At 54.1% G+C, this 25,256-nt stretch overlaps 1 protein-coding gene and 1 long non-coding RNA gene across 3 annotated transcripts in view; both read right to left on the bottom strand.

Annotated features, from left to right (window-relative positions):
• Positions 1-6,261: 6,261 nt before the first annotated feature.
• Positions 6,262-9,469, bottom strand: LOC107182088. Its single transcript, XR_001512808.1, has 3 exons — positions 8,874-9,469; positions 6,575-6,719; positions 6,262-6,378 (listed from the first exon to the last, which is right to left on the bottom strand). It is a non-coding gene; the product is annotated as an uncharacterized LOC107182088 (long non-coding RNA).
• A 3,786-nt stretch (positions 9,470-13,255) lies between these two features.
• The window catches only part of IFT27 (intraflagellar transport 27), a 17,506-nt gene continuing 5,505 nt past the window's right edge, over positions 13,256-25,256 (bottom strand). Inside the window, exons 2-7 of one of the 2 annotated variants that reach the window (XM_006757432.2) lie at positions 23,507-23,586; positions 23,183-23,242; positions 22,139-22,198; positions 20,123-20,240; positions 19,192-19,301; positions 13,256-13,466 (exon numbers count right to left, since the gene is read on the bottom strand). In XM_006757432.2, the coding sequence (XP_006757495.1) occupies positions 13,368-13,466; positions 19,192-19,301; positions 20,123-20,240; positions 22,139-22,198; positions 23,183-23,242; positions 23,507-23,586 (527 nt within the window). In that variant the 3' untranslated portion in view covers positions 13,256-13,367. The remainder of the gene's footprint in view (positions 13,467-19,191; positions 19,302-20,122; positions 20,241-22,138; positions 22,199-23,182; positions 23,243-23,506; positions 23,587-25,256) is intronic. The other variant, XM_015559863.1, reaches the window with a different exon arrangement.

The raw sequence follows: 25,256 nt of genomic DNA, 5'->3' as shown, positions 1-25,256 counted from the left end.
GCCTCAGTTTCTTCATTTGTAAGATGGGACTAACTGGGGCTTCCCTGCAGGACGGAAGGTTCGCTGTGATACGGTATGAAAGTGCGTGGCATAGTGAAGGTATTTAACACATGCCGTTTCCTCCCCATGTTACTAATGTCCTCGCTTTCTCCGGGGGTACTGTTTCTCCCATGTTGGAGATAAGGATGCTGAGGACAGAGAAGTTAAGCAGTTGGCCTGGGAACACAGCAGCAGAACTGGGCACAGTGTGGGTTCTGTGCACTGTGTGAGGTCGGGCTGGCCCCCGGGGAGGGGTTCCGGAATCCTTTCTGAAGCAGATGTGCCCAGAAAAGGCCCACACCTGCTCACAGGCCGCACGGAGGAGCTCCAGGAGCTGCTCTTTGTAGGGTCCCCTGATTCCCGAAGAGCATCCGCCCATCTCCGCCCTCCAGGTCCCCTCCTCGCAGCTTCCCCGAGATGGCACTGTGGCCACCTCCACAGACCCAGCCCCGAGGAGGCTCTCCTCTCGTGGGGACCCCTGGGATACCGCTCAGAAACTGACCTATATTAGTCGAAAGTGCTATTCGTCGCCATGGTCCCTCCCACCCAGCACACAACCCCACCCCACACAGACACCTCCCTCCATCCAAGGACGTTGTAAAAATAAAATGATCACAGCCTGGCCCCCCCGGGACCCCGGCTTTACAGCGTGTCCTGCTCCGAGGCGCCGTTCACAACCCAGTTTGAGGAAAAGGCAGGGAGGAGGTGGCGAGGAGGAGAGCGTGAGGCAGATACAGGTTTAAGGGGTGGGTGGATGAGATGAGGAAGGTGAGGGAGGAAGGGGCCAGGAAACAGAGAGACCAAAACAGGGATGAGGAGAAAAATTAGCAGAAGAGACTCAGGGGAGATTACATGGTGGACGGGACTAAAATTCTCAGAGGAACAAGTGGAAGCTTCAGAAAGAACAGTAAGTGGACGGGAATGGAGAACAGACAAGTCCTGGAAGAAAGCTGGTGAAAGGGCAAGAGCAGGGTGAAGGGGACAGAAGAAATGAAAAGCAGATCCGTGAAACTAGAAACAGAGAATGTGGAATAGGAAACCAGACCTAAAGGCTGGGGGGTTGGGAAGGAAGGGGGTTGGGAAGGAAGGACAAAGAGCAAGTTCAGGGGTGACTGGGCTCAGCGTGGTAGTCCCCCCCCCCCCCCGGGTCTCCTGGGGTGGCAGGGGGTGGGTAGCTGGGGACCTTGGGCAGTGACTGGACAGCCTCTGAGAGCTGGATGGCGCTGTAGCCGCAGACCAGGCGTGTCCAACCTACAGAGCCTGGCTCCTCTGCAGGGCCTCTCCCAGCCTTCACGCCGGCCCCTTCCTGCCAGCGCCCTCCTGGGAGTCCTGACGCTGGTTGCTCAAGAGCAAACTGCCCCCGAGACCCAGGCCACATCCACTGATTCGATTTCTCTCTTCTTCAACCTTCACGCAGAGGATCTGGGGCAGCCAAAGGTTCTGTCTGGGCATTTGCAGTCTCTCCTGGGTCCATCCGGAAGTTTGCCTTCGAATGTGCATTAGGAAACTCGGTGCACTCAGAATTACCGTCGCTCCTTTCCCCTTCTTCATGTTTCATTAGTCAACAAGTTATTAATTGAGCACCTACTATGTGCCAGGCCTCTGCAGTGAACAAGACACACAAAGTCCTGCCTCGTGGTTCCTTCTCCCCTCCCCCCATCTTTGCCTCCTCCCTTCTTTTTGCTCTCATGCTCTTATTCACACACCCCCACCCCCCACCCCCCTCCCCGGTGCATTGGCTGTTTTTGCTGTATTACAAACTGTTCCAAATGCAGGGGAGGGTCAAACAGCAATAATCACTTATCATTGTTATGCTCTCTGGCGGTTCTAGGGGTGACTGGGCTCAGCGTGGCAGTCCCCACCCGGTGTCCCCTGGGTCAGTTAGATGGTGGCCGGCGTCCTTTTGACGGCTTATCTTGCATGCTGGTGGCCGTGACCTCTTCTGGGGCTGGCAGTCAGTATGTCTACAGTGGCCTCTCCATCTGGGTAGGGCTTCCTCACAGCATGGTGGCTGGGTTCTAAGAGGCTGTTTTGCCTCTTGGAACCTATCTTCAAGGGTCACTTCATGTCACTTCCATTGTACTCCTTTGGCAATAGTGTTACCGTCTAAGACCAGGGGTCCTCAAACTATGGCCCGCGGGCCACAGGCAAATACAAATATTGTATTTGTTCCCGTTTTGTTTTTTTACTTCAAAATAAGATATGTGCAGTGTGCATAGGAATTTGTTCATAGTTTTTTTTTAAAACTATAGTCCGGCCCTCCAACGGTCTGAGGGACAGTGAACTGGCCCCCTGTTTAAAAAGTTTGAGGACCCCTGGTCTAAGACTATTGGGTGCAGGTAGGGATGTGTCTCCTCAGGTAGAGTTCCCTGGGTATAACTCCTTGAGAACCACTCCTCTCAGTAGGAAGATCTGTGAATTGAAGAAACAACCTCCTCATCCTCCCCGCATACCCAGGAAGCAAAAATGGTGGGACAGGCACAGAATAACCCCCGTAGACACTCCCACTACAGGGGGAGATGTGGAAGGCACATAGCGGTCACTGGTCCATAGCAATTCTGAAATCCACTGGGGCACATGTGGCCCATTCCTTGATTAGTAATCAGTTCTACTGCCCTCTGGGGTTTTGGTTCTTTCTTCTGAGTCACCCTGGCATTTCCATAATAAATGACCAGCATTTGCAGCTGAGTAATTTTCTTAGCCTTCTTCCTGCTCATCGACATTTGAGGGTCCAAAGGGCTCTCTTTTCATTTGGTGCTCTCTGTCCTTTCGTTCACAGCCAAAACAATTCCTTTAAAAGTTTTGAGGGCTTCTTATGAATCAATTTTTAATTCATTCCATTTTACAAATCTACCCCCATAAATCTTTCTTTCTTTCTTTTTTTTAACCTTGGGTTCCTGGCAAGGCTGTTCTTCAATTTTTTTTCCAAAGAGCAATGGTTTAAAAGGATGGGTTTTCAGCACATGCTTCTAAGACCCCCATAAGGCCTTTGTCTGTCTGAGAGGGTCTATGAGGCACTTTAAATCTTTCTGAGGTCTTAAAAAAAGGCTTTGCAGTAACACTCTTCGATTCATCTTCAAGCCATTTGACAGTGGCCCTGGCTCTGACCTATCTTTGCCTGAAAGTCAATTCTTCTTTTGAGGATTGTTTGTCATGTGGGTGGATGGGGGTGAGAAACGTTTCACACCCTTGACAGAGGCCGGGTTTGCACCCAGAGCCACCTGTTCTCAAGGCCGGCCATCTTGCTGAGGGACGCTGTTGCCTCTCTGCACCGTGGAGTGATCAGGGAGTCCTTCAGGAAGGGTGGGTTCACGCAGGGGGGAGGAGGGAGGGTATTCCAAGCAGGGGAACCACGTGGATGAAGGAACAGGAATGGAGGGACAGTGTGTTAGAGGGCAGCATGCCACCTGAGACCTTTCTGTCCCTCTCACCGTTGCCTTCTTCTTCATACCTCCAGTTCCTACTGCCACTTCCCTTGTGGCCACTTTTTCTGTCCCTTCGTAGCATAAGCCCTACTATGTCCTCCACACTGCCTGCCTTTCACTCTTCAGCCCATTGGCCCACAGGGTCCCATCTTCCCTACGAATGCCCTTCCCGTCTTGCCCACCTGGAGAGTGATTGACTTATCGGTCAAGACCCATGATGAGTGTTACCGCTGCGTCCTCGGGGAGCTTGCAGCCCAGCGGGAGGGACTCAGAATGGCAGAGCATCACAAGCAATCGTGCCAGTACATCTGAGGTGACAACGATGATTAACTGCTCTGGAGGAAAGGGGCAGGGTAGGTGCTGTGAGCACATCCAAGAGAGAGGTGCTCTAACCCAGTGGGTCAGAGAAGGCTGCCTGAGGAGGTGACATTGGGCAGAGCCCGGAAGCACAACCGGATATGAGCCAGGTGGAGGAAGGATGAGCAGAGGAGTGTGCCAGGCACGGGGACAGCCTGGGTAAAGGCCTGGGGTCGGGGAGAGCATACTGTCAGTCACGACAAGCAATGGCATTATTATGATTATCATTATTATTAAATCATTGCACATTTCAGTGACCTTTCTCCCTCCCCGGCTCACTTCCCTGTGCGTCTGGGATCACCTACAAATAACCACCAGGGCCTGCACGTGTGCCTCAGGGTAACCAGGAACCAAAACTAAGATACTGTTAACTGTCCCATTGAATAGATGAGGAAACAGGCACAGAAGAGTTAAGTAAACACAGAACTGAAAGTCTTGGAAACTGAAGCACCAACAGTGTGTGTGTGTGTGGAGAGAGGGAGAACGTGAGGCTGCTGAGGTGTGTGCAGGCCAGGACAAGGATTTAGGGTATAGGAGGCCTTTGAGGGGCTTTATGCATACGGGGTGACATTCTGACTGATGTTGGGACAGTGTCACCATGGTGACTGAGGCAAACCTGGATTAGAGGGACTCAAGCAGATGCAAGGGATGGTTGGGGGCTTTGGGTATCATTTGGGGGGCCCTGGGGACCCAGGAGGCAGGGGCACAGAGTTCACTCCTGGGTCCCGGGAGCTCTGGGTGGCACCAGGAAGGCCAGGGAGTACCTGGGCATCAGAGGGGCTCCGTTCCTTGCACCAGCCCACAGTGCTCATGTCTCCAAGGGGAGCACACCCATGGTGCCTCTTCTCCTCCCCATCCCAGCCCCTTTCCCACCCTCTTTGATCAGAGAGTTCTCCCTGGCCCCCACCCCTGGGACCTCTGTCAGGGAGGGTCTGGGCCTGCAGCCCAGCACCCCTGCCACCCAGCAGCTCTGGCAGCTGCCATGGGAAGGCCAGCCAGGCCTCCTGACCATGCAGGTCCTGGGGGTCTGCACGTGACCGGCCGGGTGCCGGCTATTTCTGCCCCAGTGCCCTGTGCGGCCCGCCTGCCTGAGCAGATGGTCTTGGAAGCCAGTGCAGTCTGGACGGGGTCAGGAGGGTCTGCGGGCTCCGCTCTCTCCTCCTCTGCCTCTGCTGAGCCGGCTGCCCATGTTGCTGGTCTGGAGGGGCCCCGCACTGCATGGCCAGATGTGACCTGGAGTGACCCAAGCATCCAGTAGTACTGGGTGTGCGGGATGGGGGTCCCAGGAGCTCTGGTGTGTCCAAGGCGGGGCTGGAGGGTGGGAGGGGGCAGGAGAGGGAGGACTGTGGGCTACCTTACAGATGCTCCTGATTGCACAGCGGGCCCCTCACTGGGTGGCTTGTGGTGGTGGCAGGGCCCCCAGAGGAGGAGGTTAAGGGCTCACATTTGCTGAGGGCTTACCATGGCCTGGCCCTCAGTAAATGTTACCTTGGACTAGTACCTGCCACTCCTCACCCCATCACACCCCCTACCTGCACCTTTCCTGGGAGTCTTTCTCCAACCCCCCAACTTCCGTGTTTAAACATGGGTTCTCCCTGCTCACACTGCAGGACCGCTGTGTCCCTGCAGGTCTGTCCTAAACATCCCAGCCATGGGTCCTGCCTGCACACCTGCTCGCTCACTTGGACCTAAAGAGCACAGTTCCTCTGTGGGTTCTACATCCTGACTAAACCTGAGTACTTGGCTTCACCTCTCTGAGCCCCAGTTTTCACATCTGTAAAATGGGTACAATCATGGGCACTTGGGTGGCTTGCATATCTTGGCTATTGTAAATAACACTCCACCGAAGATAGGAGAATTGCTGGGTTACCAGGCAGTTCCATTTTTTGTTTTTTGAAGAACCTCTATACTGTTGAAAACTTTAATAGTAGCAAGGACTCACCAGGACCTGGCTCCTGTGTGCTCCTAATTTAAACACCGCCTTACAGAGGATACAGCCCCTAAGGAAGTTCTGGATTCAGCACCCTGAACTCATCATAGTCCTGTGTTACCCCAGCCAATGCTTACGGTTGGCATGTCAACTGGAGAATGGGCAGCTTTGGTACTTGGGCCAGTTCTTTGAATGCTTGTGCCCAACATATGATATCATGGTGCCAACTGGAGAGAGCACGTCTAAGGCCAGCAAACAATGGTGCTGCCACCTGTGGCGTGAACCTAACCGAAGCCAGGCTGCAGCAGCCAGCACCAGCCTGCGTTCCACCTCCGTGTGCAGGGCCAGGCCCCACATGTATCTTCATCTTAAGCTTATTTTATTGATTGATTGATTGATTGATTTTAGAGAGAGGGGGCAAGGCGGGGGAGAGAGAGAGAGAGAGAGAGAGAGAGAGAGAGAGAGAAACATGGATTTGTTGTTCCACTTATTTATGCATTCATTGGTTGCTTCTATATGTGCCCTGACTGGGGATCGAACCAGCAACTTGACATATCAGGACGACACTCTAACCAACTGAGCGACATGGCCAGGGTTATATCTTAATTTTATCTGCCCTTCGCAAGCCTGAAATAAATGTTAGTTTTAAAACCACAGCAATAAACACACAGATAAAATGAAGCAGCAGCAAGGTGTATGCCCCCCACTTGTCGGAGGTGGGGCTTTCCCATGCCCTCCCCCTCCCTGTCCTTAGCTGGTGCAAGAACGGAAGGGCCCCTGGCCTTTGGTGGCGGAGATCCCCACCCAAGTTGAATCCTCTAACCTTCAGAACAGGCCTTGGGCTATGAGCGCAGTGGATGGAGCGCCTCCGGGGAGTTCAGGAAAACAGACAAGCTTCCAGCACAGCTGGGCCATGGCGTTTTGCCTGCCTTCAGCCGTGGCAGCCTGCGCCTCTGGAAAGGCGGCTCCTAATTGGAATGGATCGAAGCGTCTTTGCTCCAGCTTTGTTCTCGGTCTCCGTTGAATCGTTGCTTTAAGACTTAATCTGGTGCAGCCGCTGCTGGGCTGGGAGCCTGGGTTCCCTGAGCTGGGGGGGTGGGTACACTGCACCCTCTCACTCCAGGCCTCTTTTCCTTTTCTCTTTTTCTCCCCACCTGCTTTCTCTCCCTTTAATCTCCCTTCATTAACCATCCAAGGCTGTCCAGGGTGCCTGTCCCTGCTGGTGGGAGTATAAATTGGTACAATTTCTCTGGAGGGCAATTTGTCAAATGCTATTAAAAGCCTTAAAAAGGTGCAGAGGTTTTGACCATGAAAGTTCCCTTCTAGGAATTGGTCCTGGAGAAATAATTGGACAGGGGTCCACATAGATGTGCAGAGGATGTGGCCCTCAGTGCTTTTTGTGAGTGACAGCTGGGAAACCAGTGTCCATCTACAGTGGGGTCATTAAAAATGATTATGTGATAAACCAGCGGGAGAAGAGCCCTGGGGAGCTACGGGGAAATTTGAATCTTGACTCAGTGTTAGATGCTCCTAATGAATTACTGTTAATTTTGATCAGGTGTGATAATGGCCTTGCGGTTCGTTTAGAACAAGCATGTCAAACTCGCGGCCCGAGGGCCGCATGCCTCATTCATTTGGCCCATGGTAGCCTTTGAGTTTGACATGCTTGGTTTAGAGACACTGACAGAGGGGTTGGTAATTGGTTTAAACTGTTAAAACAATAACAGTAATGGAAGGGGATAGGATGAAGCAAGGGTGGCAAAATCTTGCAAGTTCTGGCTAATGGGTAAATGAGTGTCTATTTTGGGGTATGTTTAAAATTCTTTATGGCTTAGAAATAAAATAATATAAAACTGGATTTCTTGACTGGAAATGATGTTCACAAGATAGTAAGTGAAAATAGCATATATGGCACCATGATATGTACAAAATATTATATGCAGAGGAAAAGGATGGAGGTGCATATACTAGGATGCTATTGGCCACTTCTGGGTGGTAGGATTTGAATAATTTTCATTTTCTTCTTTATATTTTTCAATAGTTCCCTTTTAGGCTCATAAAAAGCATAGTTATTGAAGAAAATTTTGGAAATCACCTACAATGCATTACCAGGGGTGGGCAAACTTTTTGACTCGAGGGCCACAATGGGTTCTTAAACTGGACCGAAGGGTCGGAACAAAAGCATGGATGGAGTGTTTGTGTCAACTAATATAAATTCAAAGTGAACATCATTACATAAAAGGGTACAGTCTTTTTTTTTTTTTTTTTAGTTTTATTCATTTCAAGCGGGCGGATTCGGCCCGCGGGCCGTAGTTTGCCCACGGCTGCATTAGACTGTGCCTGGTGAAAGAGGTTTTACATAACAGAATCCACACACAGTAATTGGAAAGGTTGAGGCTGTTGCGCCCATTGGATAAATGGGAAAGCCGACCATCAGAGAGGGTGAGTGACATGCCTGCGGACACACAGCTGCGATTCTAACTCCACTAAAACCCCAGCTGCTTCTCAGGGATTTCCGAGGAGCCCCGGATGTGGTCCCTGCCCTCTGGGAACCCACACTGTCCTTGCCCTCCTGCTCTCCTGCCCCTCTGCTCAATCTGCATCACCCCCCTCGGCCCCTAGAACCAGTTACATAATGGCTTTGGCAAAAAACACTTTTTCTTCACACCACAGGTAAAACTCGGACACCATCCGGTCGATATTTTCTCCTAATGAGCCTTCCCAGTCTTCTTGCCTTTTTAGCATGGGAACGAGCTCTCTGCTGCTGTCCCCTTCATATTTATCTGCTCTGTTTACTGGCAGAGAGGAAGGCGAACGGGCATTGTATACACAAATATCACAGAAGCCACAGAGGCTGCAGCGGAGGGCTTAATCCTGGCTCCATCGCTAACAATCTGCAACCTAAAGAAGTCACTCTCCCTGGCTCGCTGGTCTCTATAGGAAGTAAAGGCGAACACATTAAAAAATCAATCGGTGTTCTGCGGAAAAGGGGAAGAAAACTCTAAGTTGGCTTAAAAGACCTTTCCCAATATTTTGCTAACGTTGGAGATGGATGAAAACTTGTCGCCACCTCCCTCCCATCAGCTCTTTGCTGAACTGTGATGTCTTACCGGTCCCCTTACCTCCAGGCGCTTCCTCTCCCACTCCATCCTCCAGTTCCCCCCTAGGTTGATCTTCTAAAGCAGACATCCTGGTGAGTCACTTCTGTTAAAACCCTATCGGCTCCTCACTCCCTTCTGGAGAAAGTCCAACTCCTCTGCTCCGTGTGATAACAGCTCCATGCGTTTGCTTTGTCCTTCTCTCCAACCTCTCACCTGCTGGGCACCCCTCGCTCCTCGCCCCCTGGGCATGCACAGTTCCCCAAGCGGGGCCCTCAGCTCCGTGCCTCAGGGCCTTTGCACATGCTCTTTCCTTGGTCTGGAATGCCCTTCCCCCACTAACATCAGGTATTTTCCTGCAAGGCCCCTCCCTGCCCACCAGACTTGAGCTCCTGGAGGGCACAGCATCAGTCACCCCTCCGATCAGCAGGGCCCTGCACAGAGATGGACGCAAGAATGGGCGCACAGGTGCAAAACCGAAGGCTTCTCTCTGCACCTCCAGGATGGCCAACTCCGCCAGCAGATTTGGGTTAGTGTAACTCGCCGGTCCCATCTTGGGCTCAGTTGAACCTGTGGTTCCTGACACTCCAGTTTGGGACAGGACATTTTTAGTTGTCAATGTTCCATTTAAAAAACACAACATTCTGCCCTAGCTGGTTTGGCTCAGTGGATAGAGCGTCGGCCTGCAGACTCAAGGGTCCCGGGTTCGATTCTGGTCAAGGGCATGTACCTTGGTTGCGGGCACATCCCCTGTAGGGGGCGTGCAGGAGGCAGCTGATTGATGTTTCTCGCTCACCGATGTTTCTAACTCTCTATCCCTCTCCCTTCTTCTCTGTAAAAAATAAAAAAAAAATCAATAAAATATATTATAAAAAACACAACATTTTAGCACCGAGATGAATGTATTTTATCACAGACATGACGCAGGTTGCCTCCTGCCCCCGAGCCTCCTTGCAGAAGACGGCGTAACTATGCGCTTTCCCAGCCGTGGGAATCTCCAGGGCTGGCTCTCAGGGCAGGAGGTGTCCTGGTGAACCACTGCGTCTGGGGACAACATCCGGGAGCTGCTCCTGCACCATCCACATCTGAACAGGAAAGTGCCGAGCGTCAGAGAGGCATCGTGTTTGAACTGGGGAACCCACTCCAAAAGCGCCCGCCTGCTGTGTCCCCCTCCCACTCTGGGCTTCCCTGTTCTGGCGGCTGAACCAGAGCAGTGTCAGCCGGCAGCCAAGGGTGCTGCAGGGATCAGCTTCACGGAGCCGGGGAGGGAAGGAAACCCTGAGGGTGTGAGCAGAGCTTCCCCAGTCCCCAAGGAGACAGTAGCTCTCGGCGGTGGCGGTGGCGGTGGCTGTGGCTGCGGCAGACCCTGGCTGGGGTGCTCTCTGGGTTCCGCTCGGCGGTAGAAGTCGTGTTGGCCCAGTTTTCTCCTCCAAGGATTGTAGGAGATTCTAGGGCAGGGCCTGAGTCCCACCCAACTCCGAACCCCCCGAAGTCCATACACACAGTCCATGCACGTCTGAGGCCCAGTGCTGGGAGCCGGGGAAAGAAAGTAGAAGATGGCCCATCTCTGAGGGCCGATGAGCCAACCATGCCCAGAGTGTGCCAGTCACTCTGCCCTCTCAGATCTTAAATGTCACCTCAGAGAGGTCTTTCCTGAGCTCCTTAGGGAAGTGCAGTTTTGGGGGGAAGTACCGTGATTAATAACCACTTACGTTTCCAAATCGTGCCGGGCACTATGAGGACATCAGAGCTACGATGTCTGGCATCCTGTAGCCTTTGAAATTGAATCCATTCCTTCCAGTCTGGCCCTGCCCATCTCCCCTCCTCCGGCTTCTCCCCCCACCGGACAACATCGCTGCTGAGCTGAAGTTCCTTGGCTCTCCAAGCTTGTCACGCCCCAGGGCCTTTGCACTTGCTGTCCTTGCTGCTGGATGTCCCCCAGGTGGCCACGTGGCTGTCAGACCTTACTTCCAATGTCACTCCTCAGAGCTGTTTCTGCTCACCCAACCTAGTCACCCCACAAACCACGCATCACAGGTCCATTTTGTTGCCTGTACAGCACTTGGCATGGTCTGAAATCATCTCCATCATTTCGTTATTATAGAACCAATTTATTGGGGAATCTGGACTCAGTAGGCCCCAAGCCCAGACCATCTTACTTTTTCTAGTTGTTTCATTCTGCCACACTCGGCAGAGTCCCTCTTCTCGCTGGGCCCCCATGACAGGCTACTCTGAACCCATTTCGGGCACTTTTATTTGTTAAAGCTCAGATCAGGCCAGCTCAGAGCTCCAAGGCTTGGCTCGAAGCTCCTCTCCAGAAGTGGGGAAGGGAGCGGAGCGTCCTCTCTGGGGGCGCCTCCCCAGTGGGCGTTGCTGTTCCCCTGCTGTGGTCTCCCTGGAGATGGGGGTGCCTGGCTGTTTGGGGGCCGAGACTCCTGCGTGGCTGGCATTTCCCTGGGAGTGGACAGCTGCACCCCCAGCCCTGCCAGCAGGACAGCGCCTGACCTTCCCAGGGGAGCAGCTCCCTTTGCCCAGGGCCTGTCTGACAAGCCCAGTGACTCCCTGCCCTGTGGCTCCTTATGAGGTGGGGTACCTGCTCTCCCTGCTGCTGGTGCAGGCTTCGCCCCACTGAGTCCCCCCAATTCCCAGGGCTGCACGCCAAGCTCCCCCAAGGACACCCTCACACCCTGTGCCTGCAGTTGGCACCAGGTTTCTGCAGCTCAGCGAGCATCCAGCCGGGGCACGAGGTGCCAGCCTCCTCTTGGCAGCAGCCTCTCTCAGGAGTCTCGTGGGACCTCCTTTGTTGGGTTCTGGGGGTGGGGCAGGAGCGGGACTGGTACCCACTGCCCAGCACCATGTCTACCCTCGCTCTCTCTTGACCACTCAGTATTCTTACACGAACAGGGAACAGCAAGGAGTGAGGGGCCGGGGCTTCTGGGGGCAGGGACAAGTCTGCCACCGCCTCGCTGCCACAGGCACGGTGCCTGGCCCCAGCCTTCTGTGGTCTCTTTAGTGAGGGGGTTACTTAGCATCCCTCTCTCCACAGCTGTGGTTCCCAGGAAACAATTCTGGGGCAACTGGAAGCATCCCCCCAGGTCTCCTTGGGTTTTGGTAGGTCTTCCTTTCTGGAACACGTGACAGGAGACTGGCAGCGTGGCATGGCTGGTGCCTAGAAAAACGCCCGGCACGGTCAGCCCTCAGCTTTCTTCTGAGAGGATGACTCAGTAGGGAGATTGTTGTGGCTGCAGGGACTTTACGGAGAAGTGACCAGAAGAGGAAGGCCGGAGAAGTGACCAGAAGAGGAAGGCCGACGGTGGGGGCTTGCCGTGGGTGACACCGCGGGCTGATGTCTTTGACCCGTCATCTCGCTGATTGCGATGACCTTGAGGGGCAGCCTAATCACCACCCTTCGCAGATGAAAGACCTCCACCTTCCCCAGGCCTGGCCATCTTGGGAGGAGGCAGAAGAGGGGGTGGGGCTGGGAGCTGGGCTCTGGCGTCCCTGTCCTGGCTCTGCCACCCCTTGGCTAAGTCACTGAGTTCTCTGGTTCATTTGGAAAGTGGGGTAAGACTCTGCTTAAAGATTAAATTAGCTAATACCTGTAATGCGCTGAGCTCATGTAGAGACAGGACAGGTCATCAACTAACCGGAGCCATTTCTATCACCATCACTGGGGCAAACCGGGTCGGTCTACCCCATAGCTGGCACCTCTGCCCCTTAGCTGGGGGCCTGGGGACTGAGGGTGAAAGGAGCTGAGACCCTCGGGGGGAGGGTGATAGCCAGAGGCAGCCTTCGATGCCAAACCTCGGCCTGCAGCCTGCTGTAAGCGTGGGTCTTTAATCAGGAGTGAAAACGGTGTTTTAGGAAGATTAATCTGGCAGCGGAGACGGGATGGAAAACAGTCGAGCTCAGGACAGAGAATTATGACTGTTGCCCAGCTCCGAGAGGCGGGTCATTAAAGGAAAGTGGCCTGGTTCTTGGCTCCCCCGTGCCCAGGGTTCCCGGCAGCGGGGAAGAGCTGGCCCTTGTGGAGGGGAGGCACCCAGGACGGCCGGCAGAGGGCACTGTTCTGTCGGTGACCGTGGCCCCTGTGCGGGAGCCCAGGCCTCTGGACAGGGAACAGGCAGCAAAGCCCCGTGTTAGACTCAGGAGGGGGCCGGCCGGCAGCCCCTCAGCCCCCTGGCAAGTTCCACGCAGAGCATCTCAACTCCAGCAAATTGTAAGCAATCCCAGCACCATGTGGGGCTGCTCTCAGGGGAAGGTGGGACCACCCACCCCCACAGTGCCAGCCCCCACAGGAGGCCCGCCAGGCCCCCGCCTGGCTCCCAGGCTGCTCTGGAACCAGCAGCCAAGTGCAAAATGGAACCAGGCCTGCCCTGGCCAAGAGCGGAAGGAGCTGCTGCGTGTACATTTTCTCCTTTTATTGAAGCTGTCACAACAGGTGAAGTGCCGAGGCAAGTCCGTCTTCTCTCGTCCTCCCAGGAGCCGGGCCCCTGCTCACACCGGCGGCACCAGCCCTCACGCCAGCGCCTGGAAAACCTCCAGCTTCTCCCGGTACAGCTGGTGGAACTGCCGGGCCAGGCAGTGGAAGGGGGCTTCGTAGTTTTCCATCTCCTTCTGTGGAGACAGGCGAGGAGGGTCGTGCTGTGTGTGGCATCAGAGCCGGCAGGCGCTCTTGCTGCATGTCAGTGCACACACACCCGCCTCACTGGGGGAGGCTTTACCAGAAGGAAACCGACACAGAGATTAAGTAACTCGCCCGAAGCCACACGTGTCAGTGGCGGAGCTGGTTTGAACCTAGGGCTGCGTCTACAGAGCCCGGCCGCTCAGCCACTCACTCTACCAGACAGGGAGTTAAAGGACACTTCTTTGGCTTTGACCAAAAGGCCCCAGAGGCCACACAAAATAACAGACAGCGAGGACCCCACACCCTCAAGGGAAGGCAGACATGATAGGCCCTTCCACCTCCAGGTCAGGGCTGTGCTGTGGCATTTCCCTCCAGAGGGCAGGTTCCAAGAGAAAGCCTGAGGCGGGGGCTTAGGCCAGGGAAGAATGAAGGTGTGACTGGCTGGCTATTGTGGTGGCCAAGCCAGGGCAGGCTCAGTGGGACGGCAGCCCTGCTCCTCTGTGCACCTGAGGCCACGGCCGCCCTTCCCTGGACCAAGCAGGAGCACCAGCCTGGAGCTGTCTTAACAGGACTCTGCAGGGACCACTTCCAGGAGGGTGGGTCCCAACAGGAACAGCCGGCCAGGAACCGCTAGAACCAGGGACCGCCAGACCCGAGGCTGCAGGGGGGTGAGGAGGAGCCCAGCCTGAAGAGGTATCACCTGCCAGGAGGAGGCTGCCGGTGAGAGCGCCACTGGTGGGGGCAGGGAAGGCCCATCTCCTGAGTGCTCACAGAGCATCTGCTCAGACACCTGGCAAGTCCTGAGGGGCCACGGGAGGTGGCAGTAGAGACCCCACGCCCCTCATTCCTCTCCCCCCTTTTCCTGCAGCTGCAGGCGGTGAGCTGAGCTGGGGGCGGGGCAGGTGCTGATGTTAGATCAAATCAGGAATTCTGACAGTCATCGAGGACTGGGCATCTTAGTAACTGAAACAATATTTTTGTGATTAACGGTGCCCAAAGGACTTTCTCTCACCCTCTGTGTGTACACACATATTTAAATTTTTTAAGTTAAATTTATTCAAACTAAAAACAAACAACTAGTTCACCCATTTCTCCCGCCTCTACCTCTGGCAACCACCAATCTGTCCTTGATATCTATAAGCTTGTTGGTTTGTTGTTGTTTGTTTGTTTTTTACCATTTCACATATTAGACCATATCGTATTTGTCTTTCTCTGACTTATTTCACTTAGCGTAATGCTCTCACGTTTCATCCATGTAGTTGCAAATGGCAGAACTGCCTTCTTTTTTATGGCTGGATAATATTCCATTGCATATACACTGAGTGGCCAGATTATTATGACCACCCCATCAGTACTTCATTGACACTTCCAAAAATACTGAATATTGAAAAACTTCCTAAGCAAATACTCTCAAGGTTTTATTATTATTATTATTTGCATAACTAATTCACTTCATTATACTGATGGGGTGGTCATAATAATCTGGCCACTCAGTGTGTATGTACCACAATTTCTTTATCCATTCATCCATCGATGGATACTTGGGTGATTTCCACATGCTGGCTATTGTGAATAATGCTGCAATGAACATGGGGATGAAGATATCTTTTCGAGTTAGTGTTTTCCTTTTCTTTGAATAAATATCCAGAAGTGGGATTCCGGGAGCATATGGCAGTTCTATTTTTAATTTCTGAGGAAACTCCATATTGGTCGCCATAGTGGCTATACCTGTGTGCATCTTTTAAAAATTTTTTAAAGAAATAAGCAGGTAGAAGAAAGAACTCACAACTTTCAAGGCAGCAGTTCAGCTAAGAACACACGAGAACCAGTTTTCAAACAGTCCCTGGCAGCTGACAAAAGTGCAGCCTCCATAAGAGGCAATGAACTATCCCCAATGAACGGCATAATTTCCAAACCAAAGAATGTTACAGAGTCACCAAGCTCAGGGTTTCACAGACGGCGGCCTGGGCCGGGGTGCAGTGGCCCAGCTGCTTTGTGCAGAGCCCCGCCGGAAACTCAGGCTCCCCAGTCCGAGAAGAGCAGCCTGTCTGCCCTGCCAGCTGGGTGACCGGGATGCACCGAGGAACCAGTTCTGGTGGAGAAAGTTACCTGGACTTTCTGGCAAAGGGAATCCCAGGTGGAGGAAATACGCTGCCCAGAGGAGAGACAGAGGCGGCAGAAGTGCAGGGAGAGGGATCAGGAGGCGGCGGTTTGTAGCCGAGGAGCATGCGCACTAAGCTCATGACTGCTGAGGACAGAGGCCGCACCCTCCAGTTGGACAAGAGAACTAACCGTTACACCTGCTGGGCACCGTTGGTTGTGCAGAGCATCAACTCCTAGGCCACGCTAATGTCCAATAGAAAGGCTGGACCCCTATGTTACACCATTCACAAACATTAACTCCAAGTGGATTCAGAACCTGAACTTAAGACCTGAAACCATAAAACTCCCAGAAGAAAACATTAGGAAAAAGCTCCCTGACATCGATCTTGGCAATGATTTTATGGGAACGGCACCAAAGCAGAAGTTAAAGCAAAAATCAACAACTAGGACGACATTAAAGTAAAAAGCTTCTGCAAGGCAAGAGAAATGATCGACAAAATGAAAAGGTAACCCACGGAATGGGAGAAAATATTTGCAAACCACACATCTGAGAAGGGGTTAATATCCAAAATATATAACTCGGACAACCCAATAGCAAAAACACAAATAATCTGATAAAACATGGGCAGAAGACCCGAGCAGACATTTTTGCAAAGAAAATATTCAAATGGCCAACCGGCCCATGAAAAGGTGCTCCACATCACCAATCATCAGGGAGTGCAAATCGAAAGCACAGTGACTTAGCACCGCACGCCTGTTAGAAGGGCTCATCAGAAGGACAAGAAATAACAGTATTGTGGAGGATGTGGAGAAAAGGGGGCCCTTGTGCGCTGCTGGTGGGATTGCAAATCGGGGCAGTCACTGTGGAAATCAGCATTATGCTAAGTGAAAGATGCCAGAGAAAGACAAATACTGTATGATCTCACATGTGTGGAATCTAAAAAAACAGACCTCACAGAAACAGAGCGCCGACTGGTGTTTGCCAGTGGCCGCAGGAATGGGGGGTGGGCGTTATGGGTGCAGGTGGTCAAAGGGTTCCACTTGCAGTTTTAAGATGAGTACGCTTTGCCCCGGCCGGTGTGGCTCAGTGGATTGAGCGCTGTCCCAAGCACCAGGAGATCATGGGTTCTGTTCCCAGTCAGGGCCCAGGCCCAGGTTGTGGGCTCAATGCCCAGTAGGGGGCGTGCAGGAGGCAGCCAATTGATGTTTCTCTTATATCTATGTTTCTGTCTCTCTCCCTTCCCCTTCTTCTCTCTCTAAAAAATCAATAAAAACATTAAAAAAAAAAAGTTGAGTAAGTTCTGGGGATGGGATTACAAATAACAAAAGAAAGGCAAGCAAACACATAGGCCCCGCCGTCAGGTGTGCCAGACGATGGCGCTGCATTAAGGAGAGAGGAGACGGGCTTGGCGTCAAGACTTGCCTGTGCCTCAGAGTTCAGTTACATTTCCTGTTTATTTACAGCTTTTTTAACCGAGCTGCCTCGGGGGGAGACTAGTTAACTCGAACAGTTAACACCAAGTGCTTAACTGCAGCCTCTGCAAGCACAATTTATACCCGCCGTGTCCACAGTGCGGCAACAAACACCCGGGCAGAGTTTAAATCCACCGCCCGGTGGCCTCTGGTGTTCACTTTTGAGTTCCATCAAGAGTTCCGGGGAGTATGGGATGTTGGGGTGAGGAGGCAGTTTCACAAATGGGAATGCTGGAAGGGGAACACTAAAATGTTGGCTGCGGGCAGTACGGCTCACTGCTTTGCTCAAAGGCGCACTGCGTAAAAGCCTGTCTACACAGGAAAAGCTCGCGACTTTGAGCTTCGTTAATTTAGCATTTGTGATGACTGGGCCGGAGGCAAGAGTGGCATTTATGTTTGTATCACCTAAGAATTAAAGGATTTAGCAGGTAATATAGTATAAATAAGATGCCTAGGGAAATAGTTACTTGTTAGAAAAGCTCCCGTGCACGGAGTGTTTGCTGAGCACCAGACTTGGTCTAAGTCAGTGGTTCTCAACCTCGGCTGCACATTAGAACCACTTGGGAATCTTTAAAATCCTGATTTGTGGGCCTCATCCTCCGGAAATTCTGTTTCTTTGTTACTAATGTTGTGGCCTCCCCCCATAACAAAGAAGCAGAATTTCCGGAGGATGAGGCCCAGAAATCAGGATTTGAAAAAGATTCCCAGGTGATTCTAATGTGCAGCCCAGGCTGAGAACCGCTGGTCTCATTAGAACCACTTGGGAATCTTTAAAATCCTGATTTGTGGGCCTCATCCTCCGGAAATTCTGTTTCTTTGTTACTAATGTTGTGGCCTCCCCCCATAACAAAGAAACAGAATTTCCGGAGGATGAGGCCCAGAAATCAGGATTTTAAAAAGATTCCCAGGTGATTCTAATGTGCAGCCAAGGCTGAGAACCGCTGGTCTAAGTGTTCTATATTCGCCATCGGACTCCATTCTCAGGCCTACTACTCGCCATGGGCATGGCTTAGGATCCCACCTGACAGGGGAGGAGCCCGAGGCCCTGACAGGTTAAGTGACATGCTGAGGACCCACGGCTAGTCCTGCACCCCCGTGGGAGCTCAGAGCACCTGCCTTAGTCGCTAAGCGCTCCTTAAGGAAGCTCGCCTTTTCGGGGGCGGAGGTGGGGTGTTAAAGTTCCCGTCCACATGCCACTGAGCAGCATCGGTCTGCCAAGTTTCACAGACACAACAACAGAAGTGCCGTGGCCTAAGTATATTTTAAGTAAAAACAACCTCCAGGCTATTTAGTCATTAGCCCACTGACTTTTGGAGCCAAAGAATCCGGTCCAGGGGCCACATGGCCGGGGCGAGGTCCATGTTACCATCGCTCTGTGCCAGGCCTACCGGTCAGCCCCGCAGCCCCGGCGAGGGGCGCTGCTGGCTCTGAAATGGACGTCTCTGGAGAAAAGTGCCAGCCACACAAGCACGTCCGATTGATATAACCTGGTCACACGCCTGCACCCAGTCACAGGGAGGCTGGGACCTCAAACTCCCAACACAGGAAGGGGGTTCACTAGCACCAAACAGCTAAATCCTGAAGTGTGTGTACGGAGGGTGCGGTGACAAATCACTCAGATGTCCCCCATCTGAGGGCTCCAGCTGACCCTACTGGGGGACAATCTGTGGCTTGGAGTCACCTGGGGGCTGCAGTAGGTGGGACAGGGAGCACTTATGGGAGCCAGACGCTAGGATCCCAATGCTGCCCTCTACTAGTCACATGACCTTGGACGAGTCACTTCGCCTCCTCAACACGGAAGTAGGGGCTGAACGGGAGCCATGAAGTAACGTTCCAGCAGCACGTAACTCACAAAACTGCTTGCAAACATCAAGCATCGCTGTAACTGAACACAGTCGGCCTGTATTCTTCACTAATTGAGATACAGCTTTCCCGGGGCGGGCTGGCTGGCTGCTTCATTGAAATGCACGAGTGACTCTTGCTACACTGAGCAATGCCTTGGGCTGAGAATGTCAACACCAGTTCCTACTTCCCCTGTGCACGTGGTGGGGTAACAACTCGATGCACGTGAGGTCATGCGAGCACCCGCTTCCAGCAGAAGCCCACTCCCCACCGGCTACCGAGCCCGAGGACACTTACCACGGATGTCTCAAAACATTCCAGGCCCTGGCCCAGCGCCCACTCCTGGGCCTGCGTCGCTTCCACTACTCGTCTGCTGACCAGGTCCGTCTTGTTGCCCACTAACACACCTGCTCAAAAGAAACCACCACAGCATCGCATGTCACTGGCAGCCCGGAGGCAGCTGGAGGGAAAGGAGCAAGCAGACGGGCTTTAGGGGCGCAAAAGCAGTGCCTGGTTCGAGGTGGTGAGCAAGACAGGGACCCTAAGATGTTGACCCTAAGGCTGCAGCAGGGCGGGCTCTGCTTTTCACACACAGCTCCTGCTCGGCCCTTTTCCTAGACTCCTGTGTATCTGTCTGCCTGGTCCCCTTAAGGCTGCAAGTGCCCTGAAGGCGAGGGCCGAGTTTATGCGTTTGCGATCAATTCCTAGCTCATGGGGCAAACTTTAAAAATGGTCATTAATACTAATCTAAGGCCTGGGCTCGGAGTCAGGGATTCGGCGGTAATTTAGTTCTGTCCCCAGCTGCATCCGCTGCAGCTAATTTCTGAGCCTGTCTCTGGAGATGGTTTTTCCTGGTCTGTAATGAGCAGGATTTGTTGATCTCACATGAGGATGAAAAATAAATTGATTTAAAGCATTCAGAAGTGACAGCCGGGCCTGCATGTTTACTTGTGCCCCGCACACAGGAGGCAATGAGTTCTTCCTGGGCTGGCTTTCCAGAAGCGACACCTCCCCTTCCCATCACAGCCCCTCCCCTTTGCTGCCGGAGTCTCCCCAACCCTGCATGGTGGGTGGGTGTCACCATGCCTGTTTTACAGACTCGGAGGTGTGTGCACCCTCAGACTCAAAGCCCAGGGCACCCCTCTGTCCACCCTCAGCCAGGTCTGCAGTGACCTGTGCTCTTGAGGGACAGAGGTGCTGCCGGCAAACTCGATGCCGCAGCTCCTACCTGGGAGGGAGGTGCCCGGCACCTGTGACCGCGCCTTCTCCAGCCACTTGCTGCAGTTGAGGAAGGACTGCTCATTGGTCACGTCGTAGACGAGGCACAGGACGTTGGGACTCTCCCACTGCAAGAGGGACAGGACGAGACATGTCAGGAGCAGTGAAAGTGACTTCTAGGCTGGCAGAAAATCTGGCCAATTTTCTGGGGAGGGACATGTGGGTGAAGGGAAATGACAAACTGTAAAAGGGACGTTGAGTCAGACAACTGAGCCACAGAAGAGAACAGTTTGCCCAAAGGAATGAATGGAGGGCTGGGCTCGTGGGCGGCTGGGAAAGGGGCGGTGGGGAAGGTGCAGCGACGAAGTCCAGGGCGTGAGTTGATGTCAGTGCCAGGCTCTCTGCTGGGCGCTCTGGGCATCACTGTGAAACACCCGGCCTTGCTGGGGTGGTCTCAGCGTCCTGCTGTGCAGCTGCAGTGAGGGTGACCGCCTTGCCCAGGTCAGATACGCTTCCAGCGCTAGAGCAGGACTGCAGCTTTCCTCTCCCGGGAGGCGCTTTCGCCTGCCACTGGCCTCAGGGACTCGTTCCCACTCATCCTGACGGATGGCCCACTGTTGTGCAAGCTGGTGCGCCGGCTGCTCTGCAGGCCCACAGCGCATCCCTTCTTCCACCAGCCAGTCACCAGCGCTGGTCCGCTCGCGCCTCCTTCCTCAGGGCTGCCTTTCCAAAACGCTTCTCCTGCAGAGCACCAGCCCTCATCCAGCCAGACACCGGCAGGGTCACTGAACCGGGCTACGCTCTCAGGACGCTCACCTGGGGCTGCTCAGATCCAGGCATCCTGCTGCTGGGCACAGGGCAGTAGGACTGCCCTACTCAGGCTGTGATGCATGTGACTGTGGCCACACCCTGGTCCCCACCTTGCGCAGGGCAAGCCTGGTTTGTTTCTGGGGTGTTGGAACCGCCCAGAGTGTGAGGGAGAATCCTTTTCCCTCCAGTTTTCCTTGGAAGGCCAGCCCAGAGTCGCTCTGGAGAGTTCACCTCCCTACCCCCAAGGCCTCCAGGACGGGGAGCACTAAACCAATGATTCCCTCACACCTTCACTCCACAGACTAACTCAGGAACTCGATTAAGCCCCCTCCCCCATGAGCATGCCGGGGACACCTTCTCCCTCCAGACCTCAGCCAGGGGCCCAGGGAGCAGGGAGCGTGGAGTCGGGGTGTGCGCTGCTCCTGGCCCTGACCTCCAGGCATGTCCTCCCTCTGCCGGGGAAGGGCAGCACCCAGCGCCAGGCTGTGCACACAGGAGGTAGGCATGTGGTGAGCATGAACTGATGCGTGAAGCCAGTCCTGTGTGAACTTACCATCATTAGATCTGTTTCGCTTAGACAATAACCCCAAAGGGGCAGGAAACAGTTTCTATTAAAATGTAGCCGTTCTTGGGAAGGCAGCGAGGGCTCTGGGGAGCGTAACCCTTCTAATTAGCTCGCTGGCCCAGATCGGCGGAGCCGCTGCCTGGGAAGAGATAGCAGGCTGGACCTGGGAGGACGGCTGGATGCGCATGGGGAGCCCTGGGCAGCGGGGCACGTCCCAGGCCGAGCCCATGGGGCCAGGGTGTGGGTCTGGAAGGTGAGCCTCAGGCTGGGGCCTCGGGGGCACCCCTTCCCACCCCCTGCCAGGGGAAGGAATGTTGCTCCTGTTCTGGAAGGCTGAGGAGGAGGGCTGAGGGGACACCATCAGGAGGCAGCTGCTCCAAAGGAAGGCCCCGGAGTGGGCGGCTCGAGGACTGAGCCACACAGCTCGGGCACATCTGGGACCCGGCCTCTCAGAGCTGGGGGGAAGCACGTGCACGAGCCACCCCTCGCCAGGAGGCCACAGGTCCCGAGGCTGGGAGCAGTGCCCCTTACAGAATTTTGTCATGATAGCTTCTCTCGGCAGCCAGAGTGCATGACATTTCTGGGAGAGGGTTGTAAGGGGGCACCTGGGGCGGGAGGTGGTGTTAGGAAATGAAACCGCAGGATACTTGCCAATTTATCCAGCATGTCCGAAAACAGCTCCTTGCCGGCGGAGTCAAAAATGAAGAGCTCCTAGAATCAGGAAGGCACGTCCCAAGGGTGTCTACACATGGGCGGGGGTGGGTTGGGGAGGGGCACTGCCCTCAGCTCAGAGCTGACCTGGCTTCCGGGTGAGGGGCACGCACAGGTGCACACACACTCGTAGAGGCTGCACCCCGCGCCCCGGGGCATGAGGACGGCGATGGGAAGAGGAACAGCCTCCAGAACCCCCGAGGCAGCCGGTTTCCCACACACCAGCGCTTTCTGCGCGGCTCACCTTTGCTAACCCCAAGTGCAGAACCACCAGGAACAAGCTGACTCCCCACCTGGCAGAACAGAATGCTAAACAGGCTGACAAGTGCTCTGCCTTCCAAAAGGTCATTGTGCACTTTGTTAACCAAATTGATTTTCAAATCTTAAAACCATTCTTTCTAAAGGAGGTCACTGAGCAGGCCTGGGAAGGCGCGGAAAGTAGGACAGTTTGTCATCCCTCCGATGGCTCAGGTGTGGTTCTGACGAGGACACAGGCTGACCCCGTCCACCTCAGCCAGCCTATGGGAGGCCCCTCCCCAACGCTGTTGCCCAGAAAGTCCCCCTAAACTCTCCCCTTCAGCTCCCTTGGGCACTGGATACGCCCGGCTGGCTTCCGACCCCTGCGCACGCTGTCCGAACATCAGAGCTGTAATCGGAGCTGCGTGTCGCTGACCTGTGCACTTCCCACTGTATCAGGGGCGGTTAAAACGGTTTTGGCTCATGGACCTCTTTAAGATTCTCCCCAGGGAAGCACAAACATAGGCTCTTGCAATTCACTTTTAGGTGTGGATTCCCATAGGGGGAGGCAGGTTGAGAATCTTGATAGGTAAGTTGTGAGGGCAAGGCCCGTATTTGTCTTCCTTCCTCTCCCTAGAAGCTTCCCTGCCCCGCAGTGAAGTCCTTGCACCGTCTCTCACAGGGAGGATGACGGGGACCCCGGGGACCCCGGGCACTGAGCTCCCCCGGGGGGAGGGCACCACTCACCACACTGTCCCCCGTGTCAGGAACTGGCAGCGTCTTCACCACCAAGTCTACCCCGGTTGTCTGCCGAGGAAAACCAAGAACACGTGTGTCAGGGGCCCCAAGGGGCGTGTTTCAGGAGGTCACGACAAGCACCGACGCCAGGAGACATCCCCAGCATGGGTGTTGTGTCCCGCATTCCCTGGTGGTGCAGAAGTCACAGAGGACCAACGAGGCTTGTCCCGCTTCCTGCTCCGGAGCGAGCTGTGCGTGGTGAGGTGACCACTGGCTCAGGGTATCTCCCAGTGCCCGCAGGCCTCGGCCCGGCCGACAGCCCCCGCGCCTCACCAGCGTGTAGTTCTTCTGGAAGTGGGCTCCGTCGCTGCGGAAGATCTGCGCCAGGGCGGTCTTGCCCACTGCGGGGTCCCCTGTGCGAACAGAGCACAAGAAAAGCCTCACTGCCATCCTGACCTGACCGAGGGCTGGCACACCTGGGCTGGCACACCTGGGTGTGCCCATCTATGACCGCTAGGGTCTGTCTTCCCAGGGCTTCCCATCCAGAGCGCTGGTCCACAAACCCCAAACTGCACTGAGCTTTCAGAGAAAATGTACTCGATTCTCCTGGGAACTCGCTCTGAGGTCGCTGGCAGGGCCATGGGTCCATAGACCCATCTCCCAAACCCACGACGGCCAGTCACGTTTCCTCAAGGCTAAGCCCTCATCTGAAAGAACTGACCTGGAACTGACACTCTTCCCGGGAACATACCCTGTGGGAAAACCTGTCACTTTCAAACTGGAATTTACTTTGAAGCCCTGAAGGTAAACAGGTGTGGCCAGGCCCAGGCTGACAGGCTCAGCTGACTAAACCCATCTGAGCTTAGAGCAGTGGTTCTCAACCTTGGCTGCACGTTAGAATCCCCTGGGATTTTAAAGGCATCAGGATTTTTAAAAGATTCCCAGGTGATTTAATGTGCAGCCAAGAGTTGAGAGTTCCTGCATTTATGAAAAACAAAACGATGCTACCTTGAAGCCCATTTCCAGGTGATACTGCCCCTCCACCTGGGTGTGCCCATCTGTGACCGCTGGGGTCTGTCTTCCCAGGGCCCAGTCTGCCTGTAGCAGCAGCTGTCTCCTCCAGCTCGCCTCACCCAGTGGGTTCATCTCCCCGGCCTGCCTTGGTGGGTCGATAACCCCATAAACTGGTTCCTCAAAACTAAAGGTTTATGTCACAGTCTCAGGCTGAGATCTGGACTTCTCGTAAGAATGTTGGGGGCAAGTTCATCTGGAGTTCCTCCTGTGCCCCCAAGGTGCTGGCGGCAGGCCATGCCCATCCTTGATTGCCCTGTGCCCTCCCCACCTTCCCACCGATGGCTCTGCCTGGCCACCTTTGATGCCACGCTGTTTCCATCTGCAACACCGTCTCCACCCTCCACCGTGAGCCTCACACTGAGTCTCCACCCCCGCCCAGCCCGACGTACGCCTGTTTTCACTCTCGTCCCTGACTTGCATCCTTGGGTGCCATCTCTCCACCTTCGCTTCCTACTTTACAGCGGCTTCAATGCTTTTCTTGACTTGATGTCCCCAGAGCCGTCCGCTCTGTTCACTTTCCTTTTTAAGAAACTTTAAATCATCTTTTATTTTTCAATTCCAGTTGGCATTCAGCATCGTATTAGTTTCAGTGACGAGGCATATAACTTACCAAGTGATCACCCTGAGAAACTAGTACCCATCTGGCACCATACAGCTATCTGTTCACCTCTCAGGTTTGACTTTTCTCATCTATAATTTTCTCTGTGAGACAATGACTTGACTATTCATGGCATTTCATTTCATGTTAATTCCTCCGGGTTTGGGTGAGCTATCCAGGTCTTGCTTTCCTATTGGCCACCACCTCTTACAAGGAAACCAACACCTGTGCGCCTCCCTCCTGAGCCCATTCATACAATCTCAGTCAATGGCGCCCTCCCCCCTCATCATTACCCCCATTTGACAGATGTAGAGACCGAGGCCCAGAGAAGCTGAGTAACCGCCCTAGGATTTCAACACCGTGTTCTCTGGGCCAGACCCCCTGCCCTCCTTGAGCTCAGGGAGCCTTCTG

Source organism: Myotis davidii, unplaced genomic scaffold (genome assembly GCF_000327345.1).
Source record: "Myotis davidii unplaced genomic scaffold, ASM32734v1 scaffold514, whole genome shotgun sequence".
NCBI lineage: Eukaryota > Metazoa > Chordata > Mammalia > Chiroptera > Vespertilionidae > Myotis > Myotis davidii.
The sequence above is the reverse complement of the archived record's forward strand: the minus strand, read 5'-3'. Positions and strand labels throughout refer to the sequence as shown.